The sequence below is a fragment of the Meriones unguiculatus genome, chromosome 7, assembly GCF_030254825.1.
Source record: "Meriones unguiculatus strain TT.TT164.6M chromosome 7, Bangor_MerUng_6.1, whole genome shotgun sequence".
In the NCBI taxonomy this organism is placed as follows: domain Eukaryota; kingdom Metazoa; phylum Chordata; class Mammalia; order Rodentia; family Muridae; genus Meriones; species Meriones unguiculatus.
The window spans coordinates 38,215,793-38,241,841 of record NC_083355.1 but is presented as its reverse complement, the minus strand read 5'-3'; the positions used below and the strand labels follow the sequence as shown (position 1 = coordinate 38,241,841).

The window sequence follows — 26,049 nt, the reverse complement described above, 5'->3', positions numbered from 1 at the left end:
GCAGCTCTTCCTTTCCCTGTCTCACCCTGTGAGCCTCACAAGTGAGGGAAGAGTCTGTGCAGCCCCAAACCCACAGGTTCCCTCTTTCACTTCCTAGACATTTCCCCCAAAGCCCAGTGCCTACTCTGCAGATTGTAGATCTCATTTCATCATTCCTAGACCATGATCTGCCAAGGAATCCTTTTCATCTCCTGAACTTCCATCTGATAGCAAGGAGCAGGATCTAAGTCTATAAAACCTGGTAAAGCGCTCAGCAGAGGGGCCAAGAGAAACCTAGACTCCTCCAACATGAAGATACCCACAGTGCTTCTGCACATGATCCCTGCAGTAGCTCCCAGAACTTGCTCAGCATAGAAGGAACCCTTCATTCCTGTAGATATATTAAGCATCTTTGGAACAATCAGATCACTAAAAAAATGATGTGTATTTGTGTGTGTGTGTGTGTGTGTGTGTGTGTGTGTGTAAGAGAGAAATCCTCAGACGTCATTCCTCAGTTACTGTCCACCTTGATTTTGTTTGACAAAGGGTCTCTTATCTTATGTGCTATGTGTGAAAGTCAGAGGACAGTCACAGACACCATTCCTTAGACTTGACCATCCACACAGCTTTTTGTCACAGAGTCTCTCACTGGTGTGGAACTCACCAAATAGGTTAAGTATCTGGCAGAAGCCCCAGGAATCTGCCAGTCTCTGCCTCCTCGGCACTAGCATTGCAAGTATGTGCCACCATGGATGACTTTTTCATGTGGATTCTGGGGATCCAACTCAGGTCATCATGCTTCTAAGCCACTGACTAAACGGCCATGCTAGCCCAGAGACCTGCCTTCTGTAAGTGGGAACTATGTTTCAAGTTGGACCAAGAATGGCTTCACTGATTCAGGACTGCAAGTCGGGTTACCAATGTGAAAGTCTGGCTGTTTCCTCCATATCAGCTTTGAGAAGAGGCCTACGCTGTATTGTATGGCTCTGTATTCAAGGCTGCTCTGATATGGTGGTTCTTAATGCCCTGGATCAGCTTCCTGGAAGCTGAGATTATGATTGCTGTCCATCCATCTTGTGGCCACTCCTTCCTTCTCCTGCTCACTGGACCCCCTCCCACCACTGGGAAAAGTGCCTCCCCAATGCATTGAAATACCTTCTAGGATAATTCTCCCCAACTTTTCATCTCCATCTGATCTAGTCTTAGCCTAGAGAATGACTCATCATCTGTGAAGAGAGAGACCCCAGGGAAAGAGGCAGCAATGGCCATAGTGACCATGTTTCTCTTTCCAGCGGACAGGATGGAGTGAGAGAAAGGGCAGACAGGAAAGGGCAGACAAGAGATGGAAATCCTAACGGGCAGACTTTGTGTCTTGCTCTAGGTGAAAAAAAATCAGAATTTTCATGAGACCAAGCCTGGAACCACATTTGGGAGTACCTTAAGGTGCCAAGATGTACAACATTCCAAAGGTTAGAAAGAATTTGTCACAAAGGGTGTTTGAACTAGCCAGAAAAAGAGGAGACCTAATCAGTAGTGTGCTTCTGGTGGCCATGCAAGAATGGTATGTGGAAAGGAACAGGTCTCTATGGGAACCCGGGGTGGGGGAGGGGTAGCTGGAGGAAAGCCAGCAGCTCATAGCAATAGCAGTAGCAATGTGGCTTATGTAAGATATATAGGCCAAAGGACAGACGGTAGGAGCTGAGGCCCAGGGTCCTAGAACCAGCTCCTCAAATACCACACAAGGCTAATCAGTCTTAACTGCTCTATTAATTTCCTGTGCAGAGGTATTCCAAGATTCCACCTCCAAGCACCAGTCAGGATTAAAGCTCCAGCCTACTGTGGGAGCACAGACTACTCTGGAATAAAGATAACAGATGTCCCCACACGTTCTGCCACTCAGAAAAGCCTGTGGTAGTAGAGAGGTCTTGACAGATGGAGAGGAAAGACGACAGGCAGAGAGCTGTGACATGGACACCATGTACCCAGCTCCAGATCAAGATTTCTTCACATCTTACGGGATGCTCTGTCTCTTTACGGTGTAGAGGTCCTCATGGGATGATGACACCACTGAGCGCTGCAGCTCCGATGCCTCTTCAGGCTGTGAATCTGCACTGAGCTGCCAGGGGAATCTGCGAACATCTTGTTCACCTTTGAACTGGACCGATGGCTTCTGAACTAGATACTAATCAAAATCACTGGGACTGCTTTTGAAAACATGGGTATCCAGGTGTTGTATAAGCAGTTTCCTTCGAATTAAAACCTTGCCCCCAGGAGGGAGCCAGGAAGATCATGAGACTCGGGAGGTAAAGAAATGTTTCTGGGGAAATTGAGAGTTGCAAGACTCTAAAAGGCCCCTCTTCAGTGTTGAGAAACAGTAAACAGTACCTGGGGAAAAGAGACTGACCAGCCTAGCCGTGAAGAGGAGATTTCTCACTTGTGCACAGAAAGCTGTCATGAAGCTGTGGGCTGAGCTTTCTGGTGACACAGCTGCTCTGAGTTGTGCTTGTTCTTTTTAGTAACCCCTCAGCCACACTTCTGTTATTACCTCTGATAAAAATTCTCTGGTTTTATAAGTTGGACTTGAGAGCAATTGATACATCGGTCTGTTGTGGGTTCCCTTGCCCTGATACTCTCTGGGCTTCCTCTGCGTTCTCATTGTCGGGTTCCAGCCCACTGTCTTGAACTTACATGTAGTCTGTACAATTACGTGCCCAAGCACTACAATTGCTGTTGATTACCCTCCAGGCCTCCCTCACCACTGTTCAGCTGTGTGTCTCTTTCTGTTGGTCCCTGTGTAGGGCTTTCATCTATGCGGTTGCCGGCAGCGCCACTGCAGCAGCGAAGAGAGCCTGACAGAGGGAGCCATCACTGAGACTGACGGCCGCTGCAGCAGAGCCTTGATCTTTCATGGTGTCCCACTGCCTCAGCAGCAGCTCACAGTAGCAACCCCCAAGTAGTCCCTTTGTCCCCAAGCTGTGGTGACCACTGCTGCTCACTGCCTCCCCCTAACTCTGCAGATATACCCCCCCAAGAGCTATGTCTAGCCCTTGAGCATTGGCCCGCTAAAACTTAAAGCGGCAAGCTGCCAGACTCTCCTTCCAGTTTCAAGGCAGTCAGCCCCTCCTTCCAGCCCTCGGGCTGTGGAGACAGGAGACAAAATGATGACTCGATGGAGCTGTCCATGTTAACGATTCCTGCCTCAGCTTACTGCTGTGGGAACTGACAACTTTCCTGCCTCAAAATGCTTACAGCCACTGTCCTGGGAGCTGTCCATGATGACGACAACTTTTTTCTGATTCAGCTTACTGCCTTCACAGTGGACTCTGCAAATTTTGAACTCTTTGTATACTTTATAACCTGTTAAGGCAGAAAAGTGGCCAGACCCCTGTCTGAGGAAGCTCCAGCAGCCCAGCTCCTCCCTTCAGACCTTTGTAACTGTTATCTCCAGCCCCTCAGTAGGACTCATCCCAGATTATGCTAATTTGAGAGAAAGGGTCTGGACAAAAACCAGCCAATCCCTAAGCAGGAAAACTGAACAATCCCTGAACAGGAAAGCCCACCAATCCCTGAGCTCTCCAAGCTCAGGACTTGAAATCCCACTAATCCACACACTGGAAATCTCTGCTCTAGAAATCCCTGCCCCTAAGAAGCCCTATATAAAGGCTGTGTCTGCTTCGTCCCCTAATGTCTTCTCCTGGGAGCAGAGGTAGCCACTCCTGGTTTCGTGTATCAGGATACCCTTGGTACAATGATCCTCCTCAGAGCTGGGATACCTTCCTAGCCCTTAGAGTTGTGAGTTTCCTGGACACCTTCTTCCCAGACCAGGCCACCAGAACAACAAACAACACTATGATTTTTGGAGACCTTGAATACATCTATGAAAAGGCCAAGGGTGTTCCAAGAACATGTGACACTAGGGGTATGTCACACCTGCCTCTGCCCCGTTGCCTCAGACTCTACTAAGACAGAAGGCAGATTTCATTTCAAGAAACTTGGCTCTCTTCCAATGCACGATCATCTCCATCCATTACTAACGTGTCCAGACCATGGTCATCACCCCGTTCATCAGCTTCTAAATTACCAACAGGTTGTCTGATCTGCTTTGCATAACTATGAAGTAAGAAACCACCAAAAAGATCAAGTGACAGAAAAGCCCCATCCTGGAGAATGTGGCCAGCATCTGGCTGGAATAACTTTAGAACTTGGGCAGTCTAAAGTCTCATCCTGGTTTTGCTCATTGAGGTTCCTCAAACACTGATTGAAACCAAAGCCAAAGGAAAGGAAATTACACAGTGAAAGAGACTTGCTGATTGTGGTCCCTGAATTCCCCACAGAAACTAGGCACAGTGTAGTTTACTGTCACATATCTGGTATCTTTTTCCCAGTCTCTCAGAGCCTGGAGCACAGTGCACCTCTGGTCCATGTGAGTGTGCTGAGATTTCACAGCCCTCTGTTTCCAGGAGACATTTTCCTGATTTATAAAGACTTTTGAGCTTTATTTTCCCTTGTCTGTAGCACAAAAATACTGCAGGTCCATCTCTGTCTCTATGGTCCACATATTGAGCCTCTTCCTGACATCCTTTCAATGCTACATTCCTGTCAGCATCCATCCATAGTCAGAAGAGCTAACTGCTTAAACACTCGACCATGTGATAGCAGCTCCCTGTTGCTTCTTGTGAACTCGTTTAATTCACATGCATTTTAGGAAAACTGAGGCCCAGAGAGCTGTGATAAACATCTGAACTTGGGAATCCAATTTCTGCTCTAACTCCAGAATATGTTATCTTTACCCTGTCCTACCCACCCCAACACTAAGCTTTCAAAATCTCTTTCATGACTTTCTCTCTTTTGCTTCTTTGGGGCTCAAATACTCCAGTCCATTGTAAAAATAGAAAAATCATCAATCATGGAAGAATAGAAGAAAGGAGAACAAAGTTATGCTCAACATGTCAAGAATTACACTCATCCCTAATTCTGTGCCTGATGAGGTATCAGTAAAGAGCTCTATGCCTTTTTCTTATGTCTTACATGCTGTACAGCAGTTTTCCTTTTATATTAAAACCTCCCATCTTGAAGGGAAGGTCATCATGACACAGATATTAAAAGGAAGGTGAAACAACAGAATATTTATTAAAAGAGGTGAAATATTCCACCCTGCAGCAACTTAAGCACAAGAAATAACTCAGGAAGTTCCTGAAACTGACCGGATTCACTTGGTTTCTCTCTTCCCTAAGGTATGTAAGCTGTAAGGACTGATGAGAGACACGTTCAGCTTAGTTGCCTGAGAAGGCACAGATGGTCTAAAAAGAAGCAGAAATGAGCCAATCTGCCTAAGCCTGAGGCTAAGCGAATTATCTGCAGGCTGTGCAATGCTTGCAAAGTTTTTAAGTTTCATGAGCCGTCAAACATGCTGGGTGGGCTTTGGTGACACAGCTACCGTTAAGTCATTTTTTTTGCTCCTATAAGTAAACCCTCATCCATATTCTTATAAATAACCCTAATAAAACTCACTGCTTCACCAGGTTGAACTTTGGTGGTATCCTTACTTTGGTTTGTCATTGGTTTCCTACCTGTGATGAGTAGATATTGGTTTGTATCTCCCCGAGAATAGTGTCACACAACCATGTAAAGCATGTAGCAGCTAACTGTGGTTGCCAGCTTAGCACAGCTGGAAAGAGGGAACACCAGCTGTGGAGCCGATTGGCTGTGAGCATGTCTGTAAAGCATTTTCTGATCAATGCAGCCTACTGAGGATGGTGCTGTCCCTTGGGAGGCAGGCCTGGACTGTAGAAGAGAGGCATCGGAGGAAGCCAGGAGAAGAGGCCAGTAAGCAATGTTACTCTAACTCAGTGGTTCTCGGCCTTCCTAATATTGTGACCTTTAATACATACAGTTCCTCATGTTGTGGTGACCCCCTCAACCATAAAGTTATTTCCACTGCTACTCCACAACAGTGATTATGCTATTGTTCTGAATCATAACATAAATATCTGTGTTTTCTGATGGTGTTAGGTGGCCCCTGTGAAAGAGTCATTTTACTCCCAAAGAGGTTGAGGCCCACAAGTTGAAAAGTGCTGCTCTGTGGGTCTCTTCTTTCATTCCTGCCTCCATGTTCTTGCCTTTAATTCCTACTCTGACTTTCCTTGATCATGGATTGTAACCTGGAAACCAATAAACCCTTTGCTACCCGAGCTGGCCATTGTTAGCACTTTATTACAACAGGAAATCAAACTAGGACAAAATATCAACCTCCTTTTCCACAAACCTCTTGGGATGACCGTTGCTTTGAGATCTCCTTCTCATAACTAAACATATGCCTTATTGTAGTATACATGAAGTAGGTGTCTAACAAGCTTTACTTGGACCAGACAGTTAGCAAGTGAGTCAAGACTGCCTGAGTGCTTGACAGAGATCCTTACATCTCAAATCCTTGCTCCATTATAACTGACTCTAAATATTCCCATGTTCCTCTTCTAGGACAGTGAAAGTATTCTGGTCTGACTGGGCATGTATATACACTTGATTCCTCACAAGATGACTTGGGGTACTGTGATGCAATTAGCAGGGGAAGGTCCCACATGATTTATTTTTTAAATTTCTAAGTTCTTTCTGGCCAGAGGAAATCTGGAGGTTGAGGATATGCCTCAACTCTTCTCACTTCTACATTGTTTTAAAGTGACATGATGTTCACACACACACACACACACACACAACATAAATAAGAGATAAAAGCTCTTTATAAATAAATAAGAAAAATGTCAGAGCTCCTAAGATAGGAGACAATTCATAAGATAAAAACATGCACATATGAAGAGAAAACTTAGCAGTTAGGAGCACTTGCTGCTTTCAATGAGGACTCAAGTTCCCTTCCTACACCAGACACCACAAAACCACTTTTAACTCCAGGTCCAGAAGATCTGATGTCCCTTTCTGACCTCTATTAATGACTGTTAATGCACACACATGCGTGTGAACATGCACAAAGAGAGAGAATAAAGTATTTTCAAATTAAAACATTATTAATATATGCTACTTTGGGAAGTGGCTTCAGATGGGTATTTACTTTGGCTCACATGTCTACTGGAAATGGCAGCTACCTGGCAATGACAGTGTGTGGCAAGCTCCTCCCACATCAGCTGAAGCAAGAAGCAGGAAACATTAACCACAAGCAGACACACAAGACCTGCTCCCAAGTGACACATTGCTGTCCCAAAGAGCCCAGGTCCCAAAGGTTCCACAAATTCCCCCCAAAATGCCAACACATGAGGAGCTGATGACCAAACACTTGCACCTATGAGGAATGCTTCACATTCAAACCATAACAAAGACACACTATTATTAGGTCAAATAATCTACTGCATTTGGTCTCACTAAAAAGAAAAAAAAATAGTGACAAATACATAATAAGAATGACTATATATGATGTAAAACTTGAGTAGCCAATAAATCCTTCATAATATCTGACAGATACTAAGGTGTTTGCCTTAGAAGTTTGTTTGTTTGTTTGTTTGGTGGATTTTATTTTCTTTAGCAGGGTCTCATGCTGGCCTGGAGCTTGCTCTCTTGCTATGTAGCTGAGGATGACCATGAACTTCTGATTTTCCTGCATCCACCTCACAAGTGCTACGATTACACTCAGCACACCGCACCTGCTTTACATAGGAATTGATGTGGAATCCAGAGCATCGTGCATGCTAAGCAGTCACCAAGGTATATTTCCAACCCTCATAAGTCTGTGATTTTCATAAATAATTAAATAAAACATCACCCTGAGTACCAATTAACACCTGTGCCCACTGAGAGCTTTATCGTCATCTCCACTTTACTAAGCTAATGTGGATAACCTGATATCATAAGCATTAGCATAATAGCCTGGCATTTAGATAAAAGTCAATTGCAAGATTATGGGATTGTTACGGGTTCTTTTTCTGTCTCGACAAAAATAACAAAAATATGTTTTATTTAGAATGCTGCTAAGAGCACTAAATGTTATGAAGCTATTTAGATGCAACATTCTGCCTCACATTAAAATTTAACAAAATCTAAATGAGCAGGCCTTTGAATGTGAAGTATTAGAAAGTGTTCAGCCTGAACGCATCACCTGGCATACTTCTGAACACTACCAAGCAATGCTCAACAGCCACTCAGCTGATGTGCTAACATTGAACAACTGGACATAATGAGGGGTAGTTCCTAACAGTGCCAAATCTCACTGTGCCCATTTGGACTCCCATGCCAAAGATAAGAATTCATGGCTTACTTCAGTCAATAAAAAGCCATCTGAACTGACATATGCCACTCTGGGCAGGGATCATTAAGAACCGCAACAAATATTTCTGTGTCATTCACGTGCTATGGTGTCTGGGAATCAGTGACAGCCATGGAATGCTGTGCCATGTCAATCATGCTTCACCCTTCTTCCACTACAGGCATAGCCTCACCAGGACGATCAGAAATCTAGGTGCTCTGCTATATGACACCCACACCCCATGAGCACATTAACTCTTTGTTCTTTTCCTCAACTTCCTTACGATGGCTTTTCTTGGTTGTCAGCTTGACGACATCCGTAATTAACTAAAACCCAAATGGTTTGGCATATCTGTGAGGGACTTTTTCTTAATGAAATCATTTAATGTGGGAAGAACCACTTCCAACCTAGATTTTTAAGGCAAGAAGATCCACCTTTAAGCTGAGCCACGTCTTCTGCAGGCAGCCTACATGGAAGAAAGAAGCGAGCTCTGTCTTTACCTTCTTGCTTTCATCCTCACTAGCAAGTCTATGCCTTCACTAGCATTAAAGTCTACTTTTTCAGGATTCTGGAGTGTACTGAAGACCAACTTAGACAAACAGCCTCACGGACTAAACAGCTACTGGATTCTTGGACTTCCCATTGATAGATGGCCATTGCCAAACTAGCTAGACCACAGCCTATATGACATTATAATAAATCTCATATATTCATTTTATAAGTTCTGCTCCTCTAGAGAACCCTGACTAATATATGCCCCATCAGAAAACAATGTTCATTTAGAAAGTGAATTGCTTGAACAGACAATCTCCTTTTCACCCTAAGTTGGATCCATGTTTCAGATTATATTGCTATTAAAGATGGATGGGACATGATACCTGGAATTCACGTTGACAAGGAATTTAGGAATCCATTAATACGCAACCCCTAATAATGTTCAAGAGCTGCTCAGTGGACACCCATGTACATCCCACAACGTGTGAAAAGACCCAGAAGCGACTAGACACTCATTGACACCCAGATAACCCCTTCGTTGTCACAATAAAACAGTCTGTGCACCTCTCATGTTCAGCTCTTATCCAAAATATCATTCAGGGTTACATCTCATTGATGCCACAGAGTAACAAATGATGAGACATCCCCATGTGTGCAATACATGTGCTGAGAGGCTCCTGGCTACCCCCACTGTAGTGTTCTCCCTGGTTCTTGTCCTTTAACTGGAATCACATGGTAGCTGTTTTTCCAGTATGCCCACTTCATGGCCATGGTGCAGCTGGGCAAGCCAAGACAAGTCATCCGAGGCTTCCTTCTGCTGGGAAAGATCAAAATCGAGTAGCTGACAAAACAAGGAATGGGTGTTTTCTAAGTCCAGTTGGATCTGTTCATGTCTCTCTTGCTAAGACATGTCAAGCAAGCTTCCTTCAAAGCACTTATTTTCCAGTGGGACCCAGAATTGCTTGTCCTTGTCACGTGAATGGATAGCTATAAATTATTCCACAAGAACAAAGACTTTACCAGGAATCAGAGAACACCGTGGGAGGCCCAATGCCCAGTTGGTCTTACTAATCCACCCCTGAGTCTGGGTTTCAGTTTTTCACTCAATTGTCACAGTGATTTTGAGGAAATTGTTTTCCTATCCGTTGCTTCCATCTATTGGTAAATGAGACTTTGAACTAGCTCAGTAGCTCCAAAATTGGTCTTGATTAAAAGTCACCTAGTCACACAGAGCACTTCAAAACCAGAAAATCCCAGATACCGTCTGCAATTGGTATGACTAATCAATCGTACCACATGATCAATACTTGCCCGGGGGGACCTCATGTCACAGGCAGGTGTAGGCACTAGTGACTGATAGTCTATTAGTTTCCTGGGCACTTTATTGTCATTTTCTGGCTATGTCTTCTTCTCTAACTGGTGTTGCATGTTTTGAGATGGTCGCATGCTTGTCGTGATGCAGCTGTACAAATCGTTTCATCTGCCTACTTCTTCCTCTCATTTGTAAAGACAAAGAGTTGAATAAAGGGAAGTGCCTTCTTCCGCTCACTCTGTCACACTGTGACCACTAAGAATGGAGAATGGGGAAGGAACTGAAAAACAAAGCAGAAAGCTCGATTTCTAGGAGATCCGAGTCAGAATCTGGCTTAGTGTCTGTTCATGCCCATCTCCTGCCCTCTTTTTTTTTTTTCAGATAATTGTTTCTGATCTCTTTCATTAACCATGGGGCCACAGTTTGGGTTTTCAATAGAAAATGGCTCACTGGGAAGCCGCCTAAAAGAAGGAATAACCTAAAGAGGCAGAACAACTGGACAGAACAGCCCCTCAGCTTGCATGGCTTAAGTTTTGTTTCAACTTCTTACATTAAAATTCATTTAGTTCTGTTTAAAAGGAAAACAAGAGAGGGAAGTTGCATAATCAAAGGAGTCCAAGGGCTGACATATACAAACTCACCAAAGAACTAGAATCCTGGTGTCTCATGATGTCCATCAACCTTGGGATAAATATCCCGTTTCTTACAAATCCCCAGCCTGTTCTGCCTCTGGATTGTGGGGTAGCACCTCAAGACCTCACTTGTTTGCCTCTAGGAGACATTTCGTTTCTATCCATCTGCAGTATGTGATTGGGCTCTCTCTTCTAATACATCTATGTATACTTACCTTACCAGATTATGGGTTACAGCTAGCATACTGATCACTCACCATACACTATCCAGTTTTCAATGCAAGTTTTGACATCATACAATCTAACAGTCACAGTGGGTCCAACTTTTGTGCAAGAAGGTTAAATGTATTAAGTATAAAGAAGTTGCATGCCTTCTCTGACACAGATAATATAACTGTACTGATAGGAAAGAAAACATTCTAAAGGATACTCTAAAGAGCTCTACCCTTTGGTTATCAGATTACTGAAACAGTAAATCACTAGAAAGAGAAAATTCTCCAGGTACCTCATGCCAGGCAAAGGAAAAGGCTGATGTTCTCGGTCCATCCAGAAGGGTGCTTGTCTCCTTAAAAAAATGATTTACAATGTGTCTGGTTACCTGCAGACAATATTGGAGTTGACACAAAAGTCACAGGTAGTTTTCCACATTGGCCTGGTCTGTTGTCTAGATGCATACCTCTGGCTTTCTATTTATACCTAAATCATATATTAAAACCCAAAAGGTGGGCTTATATAGGCCCCTTTCCGATGACTGAATTGCTCAATGAGTAAACCTCCTTGTTCTGCTTGTCACTATTAATTGTGTTGTTAAAATTGGACTACTGAAGGTTTGTGCCTAAATATGGCTTATTAGAGGGCTATCAAGGCCCAGGCTCTGACCCTAATTTCAGTAATAATTTTAACCTGTTTTTCTAGTAACTTAATCCGGACGTTGAGCCCCATGTTATTCTGTTTGTCTTGGGACTGATAAAAGCACTGCTCTGCAAATGCCCAGGGTCTTATGTTAACCTTTGCCTCCAATCATAGATAAATCAAGCCAAGAAGACCTTGAAAACTACTCAGTCCAGGAATGGCAGCTATACAGGCATCATCATTGTTTAATGTGCCCACTATGGACCTGAATATGTCTGTCAGTCACAGCATCCTAATCATTAACTCAAGTCAAGACTTCATTGTTGTTCGTCTGTTCATTTTTATACAGCACTTTCTGGTCATCCACTACCAGACTCTAAGGCTTACACACAATTGATGAATCTCTGTCATCACTAAACTTCTCAGAATTCTGTCTGTTCTGGACATATCAAAAAGTCGGGAGGACTTCTTTATAGTCATACTGGGCAAGTTATTGGTTATATCATGACTCATCTCAAAAAGGGTGACATTGCTTAACAGCGAATCCCTTTTCATTTCACCAGCACTTTTTCTTTCACTGTAGCTATGATTTTTATACCTATTAATGTTGTCTGATTATGGCAGCTCAGAGGAGAGACTGGCAAAGCTCTGGTGGCATTATGCAAACAAGTGGCAATGTTAAAACACACACACACAAATCCAATCTGTAAGTCAACACACCTCCACAGAATCAGACACACAGGACACACCTGGAATCCGCACAGACTAGAAGGCAGTCTCCTACAATACCCCCAATTCCTCTCTGGCTAGAAGAATTACTGATTACATTCCTGTGGACAAGGCTGTCGAGATGGATTAGCAGCTAAGGGCAAGTACATAGTTATATAGGATGTATGTAGTGTTGTATAGGATCTGAATTTGTTTCTCAGTACACACTCTAGCTCCAGAGGATACAACACCCTCACCCTCTTCTGGTCTTCTTGGGCACCTGAACACACACTTGTACACACACACACACACACACACACACACACACACACACACTTTAAATAAATAAATAAATAGATCTTTATTTTAAATGAGACAAGTAAAATCTATGCAAAATTATCTGGGCTATTTCCCACTGTGTATGTCAAAGTACCAGTGACATATGGCAAAGTTGAGGTATTTTAAAGGCACTGTTTTATGCATTTCTCACACATAAGCAACTAGTTTCACCATCACTCAGGTCACAACATAATTACAAACAATCTTTCTAATAAAATTGATGTAGTCTCATCATTACTGTCTCCACTTAATTGGATAGCTAGGAGATTAATACATCAAAATGCAAAATGTTCCAGGCTCCCTTCTATCAGTGCCCACAACAGAGCCCACCATTCTAACATCTATTATCATAGGTTAACGTCACCTTTTAACCAATAAATGTCTGCTTCTTCCCGGCTGCCCAACATCTTTAAGACTAATTGACTCATATCTTAGTGACGGGGCATGCTTTCCAACAAGGTAATCATTTTAATAAGAGGTTTTACAATATTCACACATTTGATTTATTAATCCCTTAGCTGTGGAATTAAATGGAGACATGAATGATAATGTTATATCAGCTTTGTCATGCATACTATTTATAACTGTAAAAAGAAAATCTCATAACTCGTGACTACGGAAAATGAATAAATTAAACTGTAGTATGCTGATGTATATAGACCTTTACAGAGCATTTAAAGTTCACGATTATTGGAGCATACTTAATGGCTTGTCAGAAGTCTCAATGTGTCAACTGAGAAGCAATATGAGATCCTGAATCCGAAATTATGCAAAAAGCAAGAGCAATGTCGGAGAAATTTGATAAAATGAACTTCAGAGCTGTAGAAAAGTTCTGCTTGGTGAAAGGCATTGTTAAAAAGAAACTCCACAGACTGGAAAAAGGCATTTGTGATGCCCAGTCTAATAAAGAAATTTCAAAGTCCAAAAAGAACTCGTAAGCCCAGCAGTAAGAAAATGACCAGTCAAATCTTTAAAATGGCAAACGATTTGAATAGATAACCCACCAAGGAACCCATAAGAAAGGAAAACAACATATGAAATGATTTCCTGTGATGTCTAGCTTCTCTAACTTGGGCATGGAAAGAAGCTGGAGGGATCAATCTTATCTGACAAGAAGAAGATTGCTGATAATTTGAAGATTGGCAATTTTTCTTAGACCTGCTGGACTTCTTCAAGGCATGCAGAGCAGGAGATGGACCCAGAGAACCACAGCTTGCCAGAGGCAGGAATCCAAGGACCAAAAAGACCTGTTAGGAGATGAAGCTTTAGCTGGGAAACCACTAGGTCTTGAAAATGGAACTGTACAGGAGATAATTCCCCACATGGTGGGGAGGGGGTCCAAACCCTTGCATAAATTTTATTTCTAGGGGTTCTAGGGATCTTTACAGGGTAAAGATCACACAAGTATTCTGGTATGTCTCTAGTAAGGACCATATTGAAATATAGTCAAAAGAAATGCTGTCATTCTGGAAAAAAAAATGTAGTGCTAAAAAATCTATTCACACTCTCAGAGGGAGACGTAATCAGCAGCCTTGCTCAAATGTGAACCTAGCACACTGCAATAATGATGGCTGGTCTGACCAGATGTCCCCACACCTATTCATACACAGTAGGGGTCCAAATATTATGGGAATAACCAACCTCCTTCTGACTGAATTTAAGATCTGCTCCACAAGGCAGAAGTTATTTCTGGCACTGTTAACAGGGACAAAAACACGAGACTAGGGAAAAAAAAATCATGAAACTAGGACTTAGTGGAGAACTCACTTCCAAGTGGACAAATGGACATGAAATTAAACCAATTCCTAAAGTCTTATCATGTATTGACAGATAAGCACACCTCTGAGCTTTTTGTAGCAGACGATGAGTAACACAAAACCCCACAAATTGTCAATGTGCAGAGAATAAGACTGTGGAGTGCTCAGCCCTAAATATGACATCTGCATCACACCCCTCACTCCAAAGTTTCAAGGTTCCCTGCAGAAAAGGATCAGAATGGCAGGAGCCAAAGGCAGTGGGTAATTACAGAGATACAAGAGGGCATTTGCCCTTATGAATAACATTGGCAGTGACCACATGCACAAGATCAAGTCAGTCTGGAAGTTCTACCTCCTGCTGAGGAACTATTGGCAACTGATGGCTTCTTGAAGAAGGAGAGTCAGTGTCCTTTGGGGTTGCCATCCATGAGTGGCTACCCATGTTCCAATAGCTGGCTCTACACACATTCGTATACTGATAATACTAAGAGGACTTGATTTTTTTTTAAGTGAAAACATGAAACAGGGAGGGAATCATGGTAGTGGAGACAGGAAATTGGAAGGAAGAGCATGGGGGCAGACTTAATTAAAACACATTGTATGCATATATAGAATTCTCAATCAATAAAAAGTGTGCATTGAGTGATTAAAGCAAAACAAAACAAAACATGCTCAGAGCTTTGTGGTCTTGACTAGTCCCAAAGGAAAGTTCCTTTCCAGAACCTAATCTACACAGGGAATAGAAAATAACCCAGTCAGAACAATTGGCAAGTAGAACAAGGGCAAGCATCAGTGGCTGAGACCTAAACATCCTTGCCACCACATGTACAGATGCCAGAAGATTACAGTTACAAGAGCAGCAATATCCAGATAGTCACACAAGGAAGACTTTCTGGAGAAACCCTGTCTACCCTTAAATAAACAAAAATTCTTAACTCTAAAGACTGACTTACCTTGGTTCCTAATCACCCAATGCACTGTGCTCACAAAGCATCACAAACATACCAAAAGGCAAGCAATACAGATTCTAGAGGAAAAAGCAAGCCAGGGAACCTGATAAAGACTAGAAAGCTCTGAAGAACCTACAATAACTAGAAACAACATTGTAAGAGCTTAAGCTGCAAAAGGCAAGAAAATGTCAGCAGAGATATGGAAACACTAATAAAAAAACAAAAAAGATGTCCTAGGCATCAAAATACCCTGACAGAAAGTAACAACATCATTCAGGGACTCCCCAGCAGAGTGAGCAGAGCCAAGAAAAGAGTCAGTAAGCACAGGGATGAGTCCATAGAAATCTCCGGAACTGAGATGCAAAGAGGAAATAACATAGGATATTTCAGAACTCTGAAAGACAAATACTGAAAGTGAATGTGCATAGTGTTTCTATTGAAGGGGAGGAAGAAGAAAGGAGAAGGAAAATATGTGAAGCATTAGCAGTTGAGAATTTTCCAGAATCAAACACAGGTGCCAACCATATGGCAGGTGAAGACTTCAATGCACCTCCTCAATAACTCACAGATCTGGGAGGACAGTCATCAGGGCTAGATGACCTGAACAACATCACTGATCATCTGGATTTAATGTGATCCTAACTGACATTTAAAGTAGATTTTATTCAATAAAAACTGAAAATAAAATACACATTCCTTTCAACAAGTGTGCAACAGTTACAAGGGGACCTGTGTTTTGTAAATGTAAAAGAAAATAAACTGCATAACACATGCTTCCCAACCATAATAAAATTAAACTAAAAGTAAAAAAAAAAGAAAAAAAAGAAAGACGGAAACTCTCCAAATATTTGGAGATTGAACTTCATAGTTCTAAATAACACATAAATATAGCAAAAGATCACAAGAGAAAGCTGAAAATATCTTGTACAAAGTAGAACTAAAATACAAAGTAGCAAAACTTGTTAGATGAAGCAAAGGCAGTGATAGCAAAGAAATGTATGCTATTGAATGAAAATAAAAATAAAGAACAATCTAAAATGAACAACTTAGGATTCCACATGACGAAAGCAGAAAAAGAAAAATAACTATAAAGCCCGAGGAGGTAGAGGAAGAGAAAGAAAGACAAAAGAAGAAAATAGAAAATCAATGAAACCAAAATCCCAGTATTTAAAAAGAACAACAACAAAAAAAAATCAATAAATCTTCAACTAGGACAACCACAAGGGAAAAAAAATGGCACAAGTTGCTACTCTCAGAAACACAAAAAAGGCCATCACCACCACTCTTCTGGATATTGTGAACAATAAAAACATAGGTGTAAGAAACAATTCACCAAATTTTGGGAGCTTAGCGAAAAAGTCAGTTTCTTGAAACACACACTACCGAAGCTCACACAAGGGGAAAGAGATCACCAGAAATCCCTATAGCACTTACAGAGTTGGATAAATGATAAATCTCCAACCCAGAGAGAACCAAGACCTCCAAAGTGGGTGCACTAGTGAACTCTACTGGATATTTAAATAACAGATGATTGCTCGACTCCCTGTTCCAAAACCTAAAAACAGACAGAGTGCTTGAAAATTCACTGTCTGAGGCCAGGAAGATCTGAATAGGATCTGCTCTGGGCTTTCAAGGCAGGAAGAGTCGATACTGCCACCTGTCTATGGCTCTCTACCTAACATAAGCTGGTGACAAATCACAACAGAAGAGAAGCACAGGCCAGCAGGAAACAAGACATGAGACCCATGAACATAAATGCAGACTGCCTCAGCAAAACTTTAGAAAACAGAAGCCAACAGCATAGTCTAACTTATTCCATGTAGGAAAGGCTGTTGAGAAGGCTGAGTGGACACGTGCTTGCTGCCCAAGCGTGAGAAACAGAGCTGGGATCTCCAGCACCGACATAAGAAGCAAAGCATGATGCATGGCTCCGTAGATGCAGGGGGAGAGGAGAGACAGGTGGTTTCTGGGTCTTTGATGGCCAGCTGAAATGGATAGTTCCAAATTCAGTGAAGAGACCTTATCTCAAAACGTAAGGTGGAAACGTGATGGAGGTTATCACCAAGTCAATTTTCAACCTTCACAATACTTGCACAAGTGAATGCACTCACATATGCATCATGCATGAATCACATACACACACACACACACTATACATATATATAAAATATATCTTTAATTTGTTAATTATTACCCTAATCTATCACATCAATATCAAGACACTCAGAATAGAAGGAAGCTTCTCAACCTAACAAAAGTTTACAAAGATCTGCAGCTCACTCCACACTCCACACTCACTGCTCATAATGTTCTCATAGACTGAGACCAGCAGAGCAAGGATGTTCTCTCTCACCACCATAGGATCACATCACTGGAAGTCCTGGGTGACTCATTAGCACAAATAAGAACACAAAAAGTTGCACAGATGGGAAGAAAGAAGTTAAGCTGCATTTAGGAAAAACCTGATTGACTTTACAGAAAATCACAAAGACTCAACAATATGTATAACAACCCCCCCTTTTTTTTAACTGATAGAGGAGCTAACTTTAATGAAATATAACTATAAACAGAATGTTGGATGATGTTCATAGTTCCAGAAAAATCATTAGCATATCTGAAATCAAGCTTCTTTTCATATTTGTTGGTTACAAGTTGAATAATCTGCCAAATGGTTCTTGAATATGGCTGTTTGCATATGAGCATCACTTAGACTGGCTTTGAGATGGTGTCCATTATGGATATTACCTATGTACATGAGACATTTGAATGTGATATTTATATGTGATACCCAAATATACTTGGATTTTCCTGAAGAGCAAATACTTTCCTACTCTGGGTTCAGAAGTTGGTTCAACAACTTATAGTTAATTTGTGATCATAGAAACATTGCATAATATAAGGTTATGATGTAAGATTCAATAGCCTTCCAAAATATCAGTGATAAACTGGAAATTAGTAATAGCATATCACTTATAGTACCACTAAAAATCATGTACATAGCACTTAATCAAAGAAAAGGTGTGCTGTATACATGAGAAAAGCCAAAAACCTCTGTGAAAGAAGAAGAAACTGAGCCAATGGAGAGATCTTTGTGTTCACAGGAGGGAGACTCAATCAATACTGTCAGCCTCCGAGGTCTTCCCCAGTTGACCTCATCATTCAACACAATTTCAACCAAAAATTCCACCAAGTTCTTTCATGGATATTGACAAACAGGTTCTAAAATTTATAAGAGAAGCAAAATACCAAGATGAGTTAACACAACACTGAAAAATAAACTCAGAGGACTCACATTACCTGACTTTGAGACTTACCACACTGCTACAGTCATCAAAAAATCCTGGGACTGAAAATATAATAGAAAATAAATCAATGGGACAGAAATAGATCCACACAAATTACCTTTGAAATGCAGCAGAGGCAATTCAATGGAGACTTTTCAGCAAATGGCTCTGTAATAACTGGGTGAATACACAAAATGAAAATGGATCCAAACATAGATCACATGGCTCTCATAGAAATTAATGTGAAATGAATTATAGACGTGTCACTCTGCCATTTAAAATTCAAACTATACAGCACTATGTAGATTCCATGAGTTTTAAAAGACAGAACATATGAAATTAGGAGGAAACAGTGATGGGGGGGTGGGAAGGATACTTGGAAAGTAGGAAATACTTGATCAAAACAAATTATATGCATGTGTGAAATTCTTACTCAATAAAGACATAACTTTTAGAAGATGAAATAGGAGAAAATAGGTGACTGTGTTTGATGTTAACTTTATAGACACAACATCAAAAACACTCACTGCACACAAAAAAAAACAACCGATTCATTAGATTTCATGAAAACAACAACAAAAAATCTTCTACACTATAAAAGAAACTGTTGAGCAACTGACAAGCCACAGATTAGAAGAAGTTATTTATAAAACATTTACCTGAAAAAGGACTTGTATGCAAAATATGCAAAGTCTTGTCCTTAAAAGTCACCTAGAGATTCCACACATACAGAAAGGTTGGATTTTGTACAATAAAAACAATAATGTGCAAGATCCAAAGATAGCACACTTATATCAACTGCATTTTTTACAGTAGCAATAAAGCAATTACATTAATAATAGTCTCAAAAAGAGAGAGAAGTAAGAATGAAGCAAGAAGGAGGAAGGATTGTAGAGCAAAGTGTGGAAATAAAGCTAAAATAAAATAAAGAGGACATAAAGAAAGAAAAACACATTCTAAGTTCATGGGTTAGAGAACAATTTTGTTAAGATGTAAATACTTCCTAAAGCCATCTACAGACTCAAATCCCTGTCCAAATCCCAAGGGCATGTTCAGCAGAAACAGAGGGCCACATCCTAAAATTCACTTAGCATATCAATGAACCCTAAATGGTGCCTATAATCTTGAATAACAAAATCTGCTACTAATTCACAGTGACCAAAATGCTGTAGTGTTGACATAACAATAGACACAGAACAGTGAAACAGGACAGAGCTCCCAGAAATAAATCCTAGCACATATGGTCCAATCATTTTTTAAAAAGAAGGTCAAGAGTTTTCCCAAGACATGGTTCTGGGAAAATTGGATATTCTCATGCAGAAGAAGGAACTTGGGCCCTTTCCCAGAACCACATGAAAACTTAACTCAAGATGTATCAAAGACCTAATTTGAAATCTAAAGCAAAAAAACTCTTAGAAGGCAACACACGACAACTCTTCACGTTGTTGGACTTAACAAGGACTTTGTGAGTATGGCTCCCAGGTAACAGGTGACAAGAAGAAAAGAAAAGAAGAGAAGAGAAGAGAAGAGAAGAGAAGAGAAGAGAAGAGAAGAGAAGAGAAGAGAAGAGAAGAGAAGAGAAGAGAAGAGAAGAGAGAGAAGAGAAGAGAAGAGAAGAGAAGAGAAGAGAAGAGAAGAGAAGAGAAGAGAAGAGAAGAGAAGAGAAGAGAAGAGAAGAGAAGAGAAGAGAGAGAAGAAGAGAAGAGAAGAGAAGAGAAGAAAATAGACAATTTAGATTTTGTGTTAACTAACAAGGTCTCAGCATCAAAGGACAGCATCAACCACATGAAAAGGCAATCCGGAAAAAGGGAAGACGTCCTTGCATATCATAATGGACTTGTATCCAGAAGAAAGAACATCTGCAACTCAACAGCAAAAATTAATGACCCAATTCAAGCGTGGACAAAACATTTCTCCATTGAACACATACAGACAGCTAATAAGCTCGTGGGAATATATTCTTCACCAGTAAACGTTAGAGAAACAGAAACAAATGTCACGATGAGAGAGTACTTCTCATCTACTAAGATGTCTCCTAGAGAAGACTGTAATAAGTGTCCCAAGGATGCATTGGGAATGGAGCCATGTGTGCGGCTGCTGAGAATGTAAAATACAACAGCCCAGTGGGGGTGGGGGTGGGGAATAAGGCTACTTGGCTCCTAAAAATAAACAAATAACACGATTGCCATAGAGTTCGGCAATTCCACTTCTGAATATTTACCCAAAGAAACGTAAAGTGAATATTGGTAAGAGACTTGCAGACCCATGCACATTGAAGTATTGTTTACAACTGAAGTATGGGAGCTAGCTAGGTGTTCACGAATGTCATATACCTGGTGTGGAATCTCGTGGGGCCTAAAAAAAAAGAGAGAGAGAGAGAAGTTGTGATAATGTACAACAACATAGAAGTCCCTTGAGGAAATTATGATAAGTAAATCAGTTGAAGAAAATTTAAATGCATTCTATGTCCGCATGCATGAAGTGGAAAAGTCGAAATCACAGAAGGGATAAGGAACAGTGGTTGCTACTGAGGGATACTGTGATGGGTGAGATTATTCTGTAAGTGGAATCATGGTGGTTCCCCAGGATCAGGGAGCAGGTAGGGACAGGGCTGGCTCACTGAACATAGAATTTGGTTCACAAAATAAAATTATAGAGTGTGAACTGCATACTTCGCGGTGAAGGCTATAATTTCATGGTGTGCACCTTGTGCCATGAGAAAACATAAATTAATTTTCCAAAAGTGGTGAGGGAGCTATTAAACTAAAAATGGCATCACAGAGGGACCCTACACGCAGTATTGCTTAGTGAAAGGAGCCAGCCTGGAGGTGCTGGTGATGGTGTGGAAATAGTGAGAGACAGGTGAGGTCAGAATTTGCAACCTGACTTCCCTTCACACATTCCAATGACCTCTCTTCCATTGTGTGTAGTGACGGGCTTTGGGAGGACATTAGCCAAGAGACCCAAACTTCCAGACTCTTCATAAAAATCCTGGGCTTCTCGAAATGATTTCACTTGAGAAAAACCACCTATTGAAGAATCAACTCCACCGCAGATTTCCCTCCATGACAGGATCTCTCTCCACGCAGGCTCCCCCCACTGCAGGATCTCTTCACTGTAAGAGCATCCCCATCCCACCACAGGACCTCACCTACTGAGTTGTATCACCCATTGCAGGATTCGCACTATTGAAGGTGTTCACCCACTTCAGGATCTTATACTCACTATGGGATCCTCTTCATTGCAGGATTCTACACACTACAGAGTCAACTCCACTGTGGAACCCTTCCATTAGATGATCTCCCTCACTGCAGGATTCCGCTCACAGCAGGATCCAACCCACTGTGTGGTCTTCCTCCATTGCAAGATCCCACACACAATAGCATCCCTCCATACTGTGAGATCCACTCTTTGCAGGGTCACACCCACTATAGGACCCCCCTCCCATTACAGGATCCCATGCGCTGAAAGATCCCACCCACTTAAAATCACACTGACTAAAGAATCAACATGTGTCACCCAGACCTCAAAGACGCCAGGACTTTGGGACTTTCAGACAGTGAGCCAAGAATAATGACGTAGTTTTATAAACCCAGCTATTTGGAAAATCAGGGTAGTAGGATCACAAGTCCAAGATCAGCCTGTTCTACCAAATTATTTCAAGGCTTGTTAGGCAACTAAGTGAACACTATCTCAAAAAAGAAAGGGGAGAGAGGAAGAAAACAAGGAAGGGAAGGAGGAAAGAAAGGAAGGAAGGAGAGAAAGAAGGAGAGAGAAAAAGAGAGAGGAAGAAGTGCAGGTCATATAGCTGTAGCATAGTGATAGAGTACATGCCTCGCGTGCACAAGGCTAAGCTTAGCATGTATAATGTGGTAACTTATATAATATGTATAACAAAAGGAAGGAAGAGACAAATGAGGAAAAGAGATGGCTTGTGTACTCAGGATCCTGTCATTCCTCCAAGGTTATTAGGAGCCTAACTGGGTTCTGAGAAGCTCACCTGCTTTAGGCTTGCAGAGGCAAACCCTTGGCCTATCTCCAGCCTCCTGGCACCCTCCAAGAGGCAGATCTTGGCCTGTCTTTACTCCACTGTGACTTCTAGTTTCTGTTCTTTCTTCCATACAGATGTTTTTCCATTTCAAAGAAATGAGAACCCTTGTCCAGTGAGATCACTTCCTCCATGTTGCTGGGCTCAGCTGAATACCTCTGTGCCTCTGTTTCACTGTCTAATCTGGCAGTAGACAGAAAGTGCACAGCTTCCTCCTGGAGGTGAGGAAACCACCATGGGATCTTGATGCCTACTCAGCACAGTCTGGAGGATCTTACTTCATCCTTCCTCTGACAGGATTCTGCCAGGCTCCCTGCTTCTTATAAAAGACTGATGGAGCCTCCAGAGGAGCAGAGAAGGTGACACTAACTCCTGAAGCCTCCAGAACTCCTTTCACTCCAAAGCCTTTGACCTCAACATGAAGATCTCTACAGCGCTTCTGTGCCTACTTCTTATGGCTGCCACCATTGGCCCACAGGTGTTGGCTAGGCCAGGTAAGGCTTCTCCTTTAATCTCTCAGCACATTCCAGAGCTGCTGCATGGTCTGCAGTTTTAAGATGGAGAGACTAAGGTGACAAGAGGAGTTAAAAAAGAGTCATTATGTCACAGCGGGTCTGAGAGCCAGAAGCAAGTGTTCAGAGCACTGAGGCCAGGCCTCCTGATGCCCCATGACACCAGCTCTGGAGCAAGATGCTGCAGGTAGCCACTACAGATACCGTTCTCTCCTTGTTCAGGGATTTTTCCCCAAAGTAGTCCTGCGAGTGAGAAGGACATCTCAAGCAATAGAAGAGTGCCAAGAATGATGGCCTAAAGAAGTCCTTTGGGGTTATGGTCCAGAGTGGCTTCTGAAACAGCAGCCACATGTGGATATAGAGAGGCTTATTAGACTAAAAGTGGGTTGACTCACAGCAGCAGGCTGATGGACAGCAAGTTCTTACAACTTACTTTCCTATGTCAGAAACTGATGAGATTTTCTACGCATAGTCAACAGCAAGGGCATATTCTGCTATATTCTGTGACTGGGCACCTGATACAGACCTTGGGGGCTGTGACTCTTAGGTACAAGCCAGAATTCTCCTTTGCTTGTGAGAGCACCCTGCAATGTCTCCTAACTGTCTCATTCTTTGCAAAATCCTTTTCAGATTCAGTGTGCATCCCTGTCACCTGCTGTTATAAAATGGTTAATAAGTTCCGTATGCAAAGGCTGAAGAGCTACAGGAGAATCACCAGCACCCAGTGTCCCCAGGAGGCTGTGATGTAAGCTCGCGATGCCCAGTACCCTATACTAGTTGCTATCTGAGGAGCAGGGGAGAAGTCCGAACTCATGGCTATAAGTCAAACAGATACAGTATCTTACCTGTCTGGTTCCCTCCCCAACTAGGAAAACTAAGCCCATTAGAGAACCATATTTTTCCATCAGCTCGGAGAGGTTGTACCCAATTGATTCAGCCAGGAGACTGGAGAGATTCAGCTAGGAGAGCAAGAACAGGGCTTCTCCCTGAGTCTTCTTTCTTTCACCTCTCCCAGTCTTCTCTCCTGCCACTTCATCTATGGAGGAGAAGAAGAGGCCTGATGGCTAATAGACCATGTCCTGAACAGAATGCCCAGAGCCCTTGGTCTAATCATGTCCTCTCCCCACAGCTTCAGGACCATACTGGATAAGGAGATCTGTGCTGACCCCAAGAAGAAGTGGGTTAAGAACTCCATAAAGTACCTGGATCAGAATTCTATAACTCGGCATCCTTGAACCTCCCTGTCTAGGCTGAGAGTCCCAGGAAAAGCTTATGTACTTTCCCCCAACCTTCCCCGTGGGCAGTGTGATAGTAATTTATTATGATATCTAAAGAGAGGTGCCTTTAATAATTTAAAGCGCAGACCTGTTTAAGAAATATTTAATGATGTTTAACTTATATTTTGGCCAAATGAATGTAATTTAATGTACAAACTGTGTGGGTGTTTTTCTATGGACTCCGTTACATCCCTGGAAAAAAGCCAGTGTTCTCTCTCCCGCCTGCCTGTGGGATAGTGAGAATCATCCATGACACACTAACATACAAAGCTGTTGTGCTCTTAGAGAACCAGAGTTTCTTCGAGTGAAGTGTGTGCTTCCTACTGCTCTGTTCGGTGTTGTTCTAAGGACTGGCACTTTCAAAGAGAAATACATGTGTTCTTTTTTAAAATATTTTTTATTTAATCACTTAGCACCCTGATACCAGTCTGCCCCCTCCTCACCTCCCTGTCCCACCCTCATTCCCCTATTCCCCCTCCTCTCCTTCTTTACTATAAGTCTGGGTCATGTTAATCTGGAAGGGAAACTCTGCAGCAGTGGCTAACAGTGCAAAGGACTGCCCTGCGGAAATGTCTTTCAGCTGGCCGGAACTCTGCTGAGGCTCAGGAAGAACATGGTAGCACGTGACAGGCCTCTCCAGGCCTCTAGCTCCAGTCCTCCCATTCTCTGCTGTTAGTCATTAGCTTCTCTAAGGCTATTTCTTTTCTCACCATGCTTCTCTTTTCACAGAATCCCATGACCCCTCCTAGATGTCCAGAGATTTTTCTCTCTAACCCCAGAGTTTTCCCTGTAATAAAATCTGAAGCCAAGAGTAGTAACATGTTAGGAGTGAAACAAGTCCTACAAGGAAAACTAAACATCTGTGTTCCACATCTATTTGGGATTTTTTAAAATGAGGATGGCTCTCCAATGCATCTGCTGTGGAAGGGTGGTGGGTATGATAGACTGAAAATGCAGAGTACACTGAGCTTTCCAAGAAAGAGGAGAGGGTACTGAGCCAGAAAAAGGGATCCAGCCATGCTCTCATACAGCAGCTATTTAACAGGGCTAGTAGTTCTTAGACTCAGGCTAATTTATTTAAGTTATGATCTTAAATGTCTGTGCTCCTTCAAGATTCATACTGGAATCTAGTCTGGCCCTTTGTGCTGTGTGTGTGTTTTGTACGAAGACAGTAAGGTAACTTGCTTTAGAAGTCTAGCTAGAGGGCTCAAATAACACAGCATGGCCATTGGTGAGGCAACCTGGCTACATGCCAATATAGCAGAGAGTCGAAAAGGAAACATGCTGTGTGCTGAAGAGGCTGGGCACATAGAATGACCACGATGATTCATCTCTGTACCTTCAAACCAGCCCTAGCGTTAATCCATTCTCAAGATCCCAACACCAAAGTTTCCTTCGACTCAGCCCCAATATGTAAAGGCTCCTCCACCATTTCACCACCGCCATGCTAGGGGACAAGCTTCCAGCATGTATCAGTTGAAGGACCGTCACATACAAACCATAGCATGCATTGTGGTGGGAGTAAGAGGCGGGTCCTTTGGCAGATAACTGTGTCAGGAGATGTCTGCCTCCGTAAGTGGTATCAATGTTAATAACAGAGGCTTGGGAGAATTGTCTTGCCCTCTCACTGTGGGAGAACACACAAAGGGTGTGCAG

General features: G+C 42.2%; 1 protein-coding gene across 1 annotated transcript; it reads left to right on the top strand.

The window, feature by feature from the left end:
• The first annotated feature begins 22,930 nt into the window (after positions 1-22,930).
• Positions 22,931-24,549, top strand: LOC110564371 (C-C motif chemokine 12-like). Its single transcript, XM_021661822.2, has 3 exons — positions 22,931-23,098; positions 23,747-23,861; positions 24,246-24,549. Exons 1-3 carry the CDS (start codon positions 23,023-23,025, stop codon positions 24,349-24,351), a joined length of 297 nt encoding a protein of 98 aa, XP_021517497.1. The 5' UTR covers positions 22,931-23,022; the 3' UTR covers positions 24,352-24,549.
• The last annotated feature ends 1,500 nt before the right edge of the window (positions 24,550-26,049 follow it).

Coding starts and splice junctions, on each gene's coding strand:
- LOC110564371 (XM_021661822.2), top strand. CDS start 23,023: ATGAAGATCTCTACAGCGCTTCTGTGCCTACTTCTTATGGCTGCCACC. Junction 23,099..23,746: donor ACAGGTGTTGGCTAGGCCAG/GTAAGGCTTCTC, acceptor AATCCTTTTCAG/ATTCAGTGTGCATCCCTGTC. Junction 23,862..24,245: donor TGTCCCCAGGAGGCTGTGAT/GTAAGCTCGCGA, acceptor CTCTCCCCACAG/CTTCAGGACCATACTGGATA.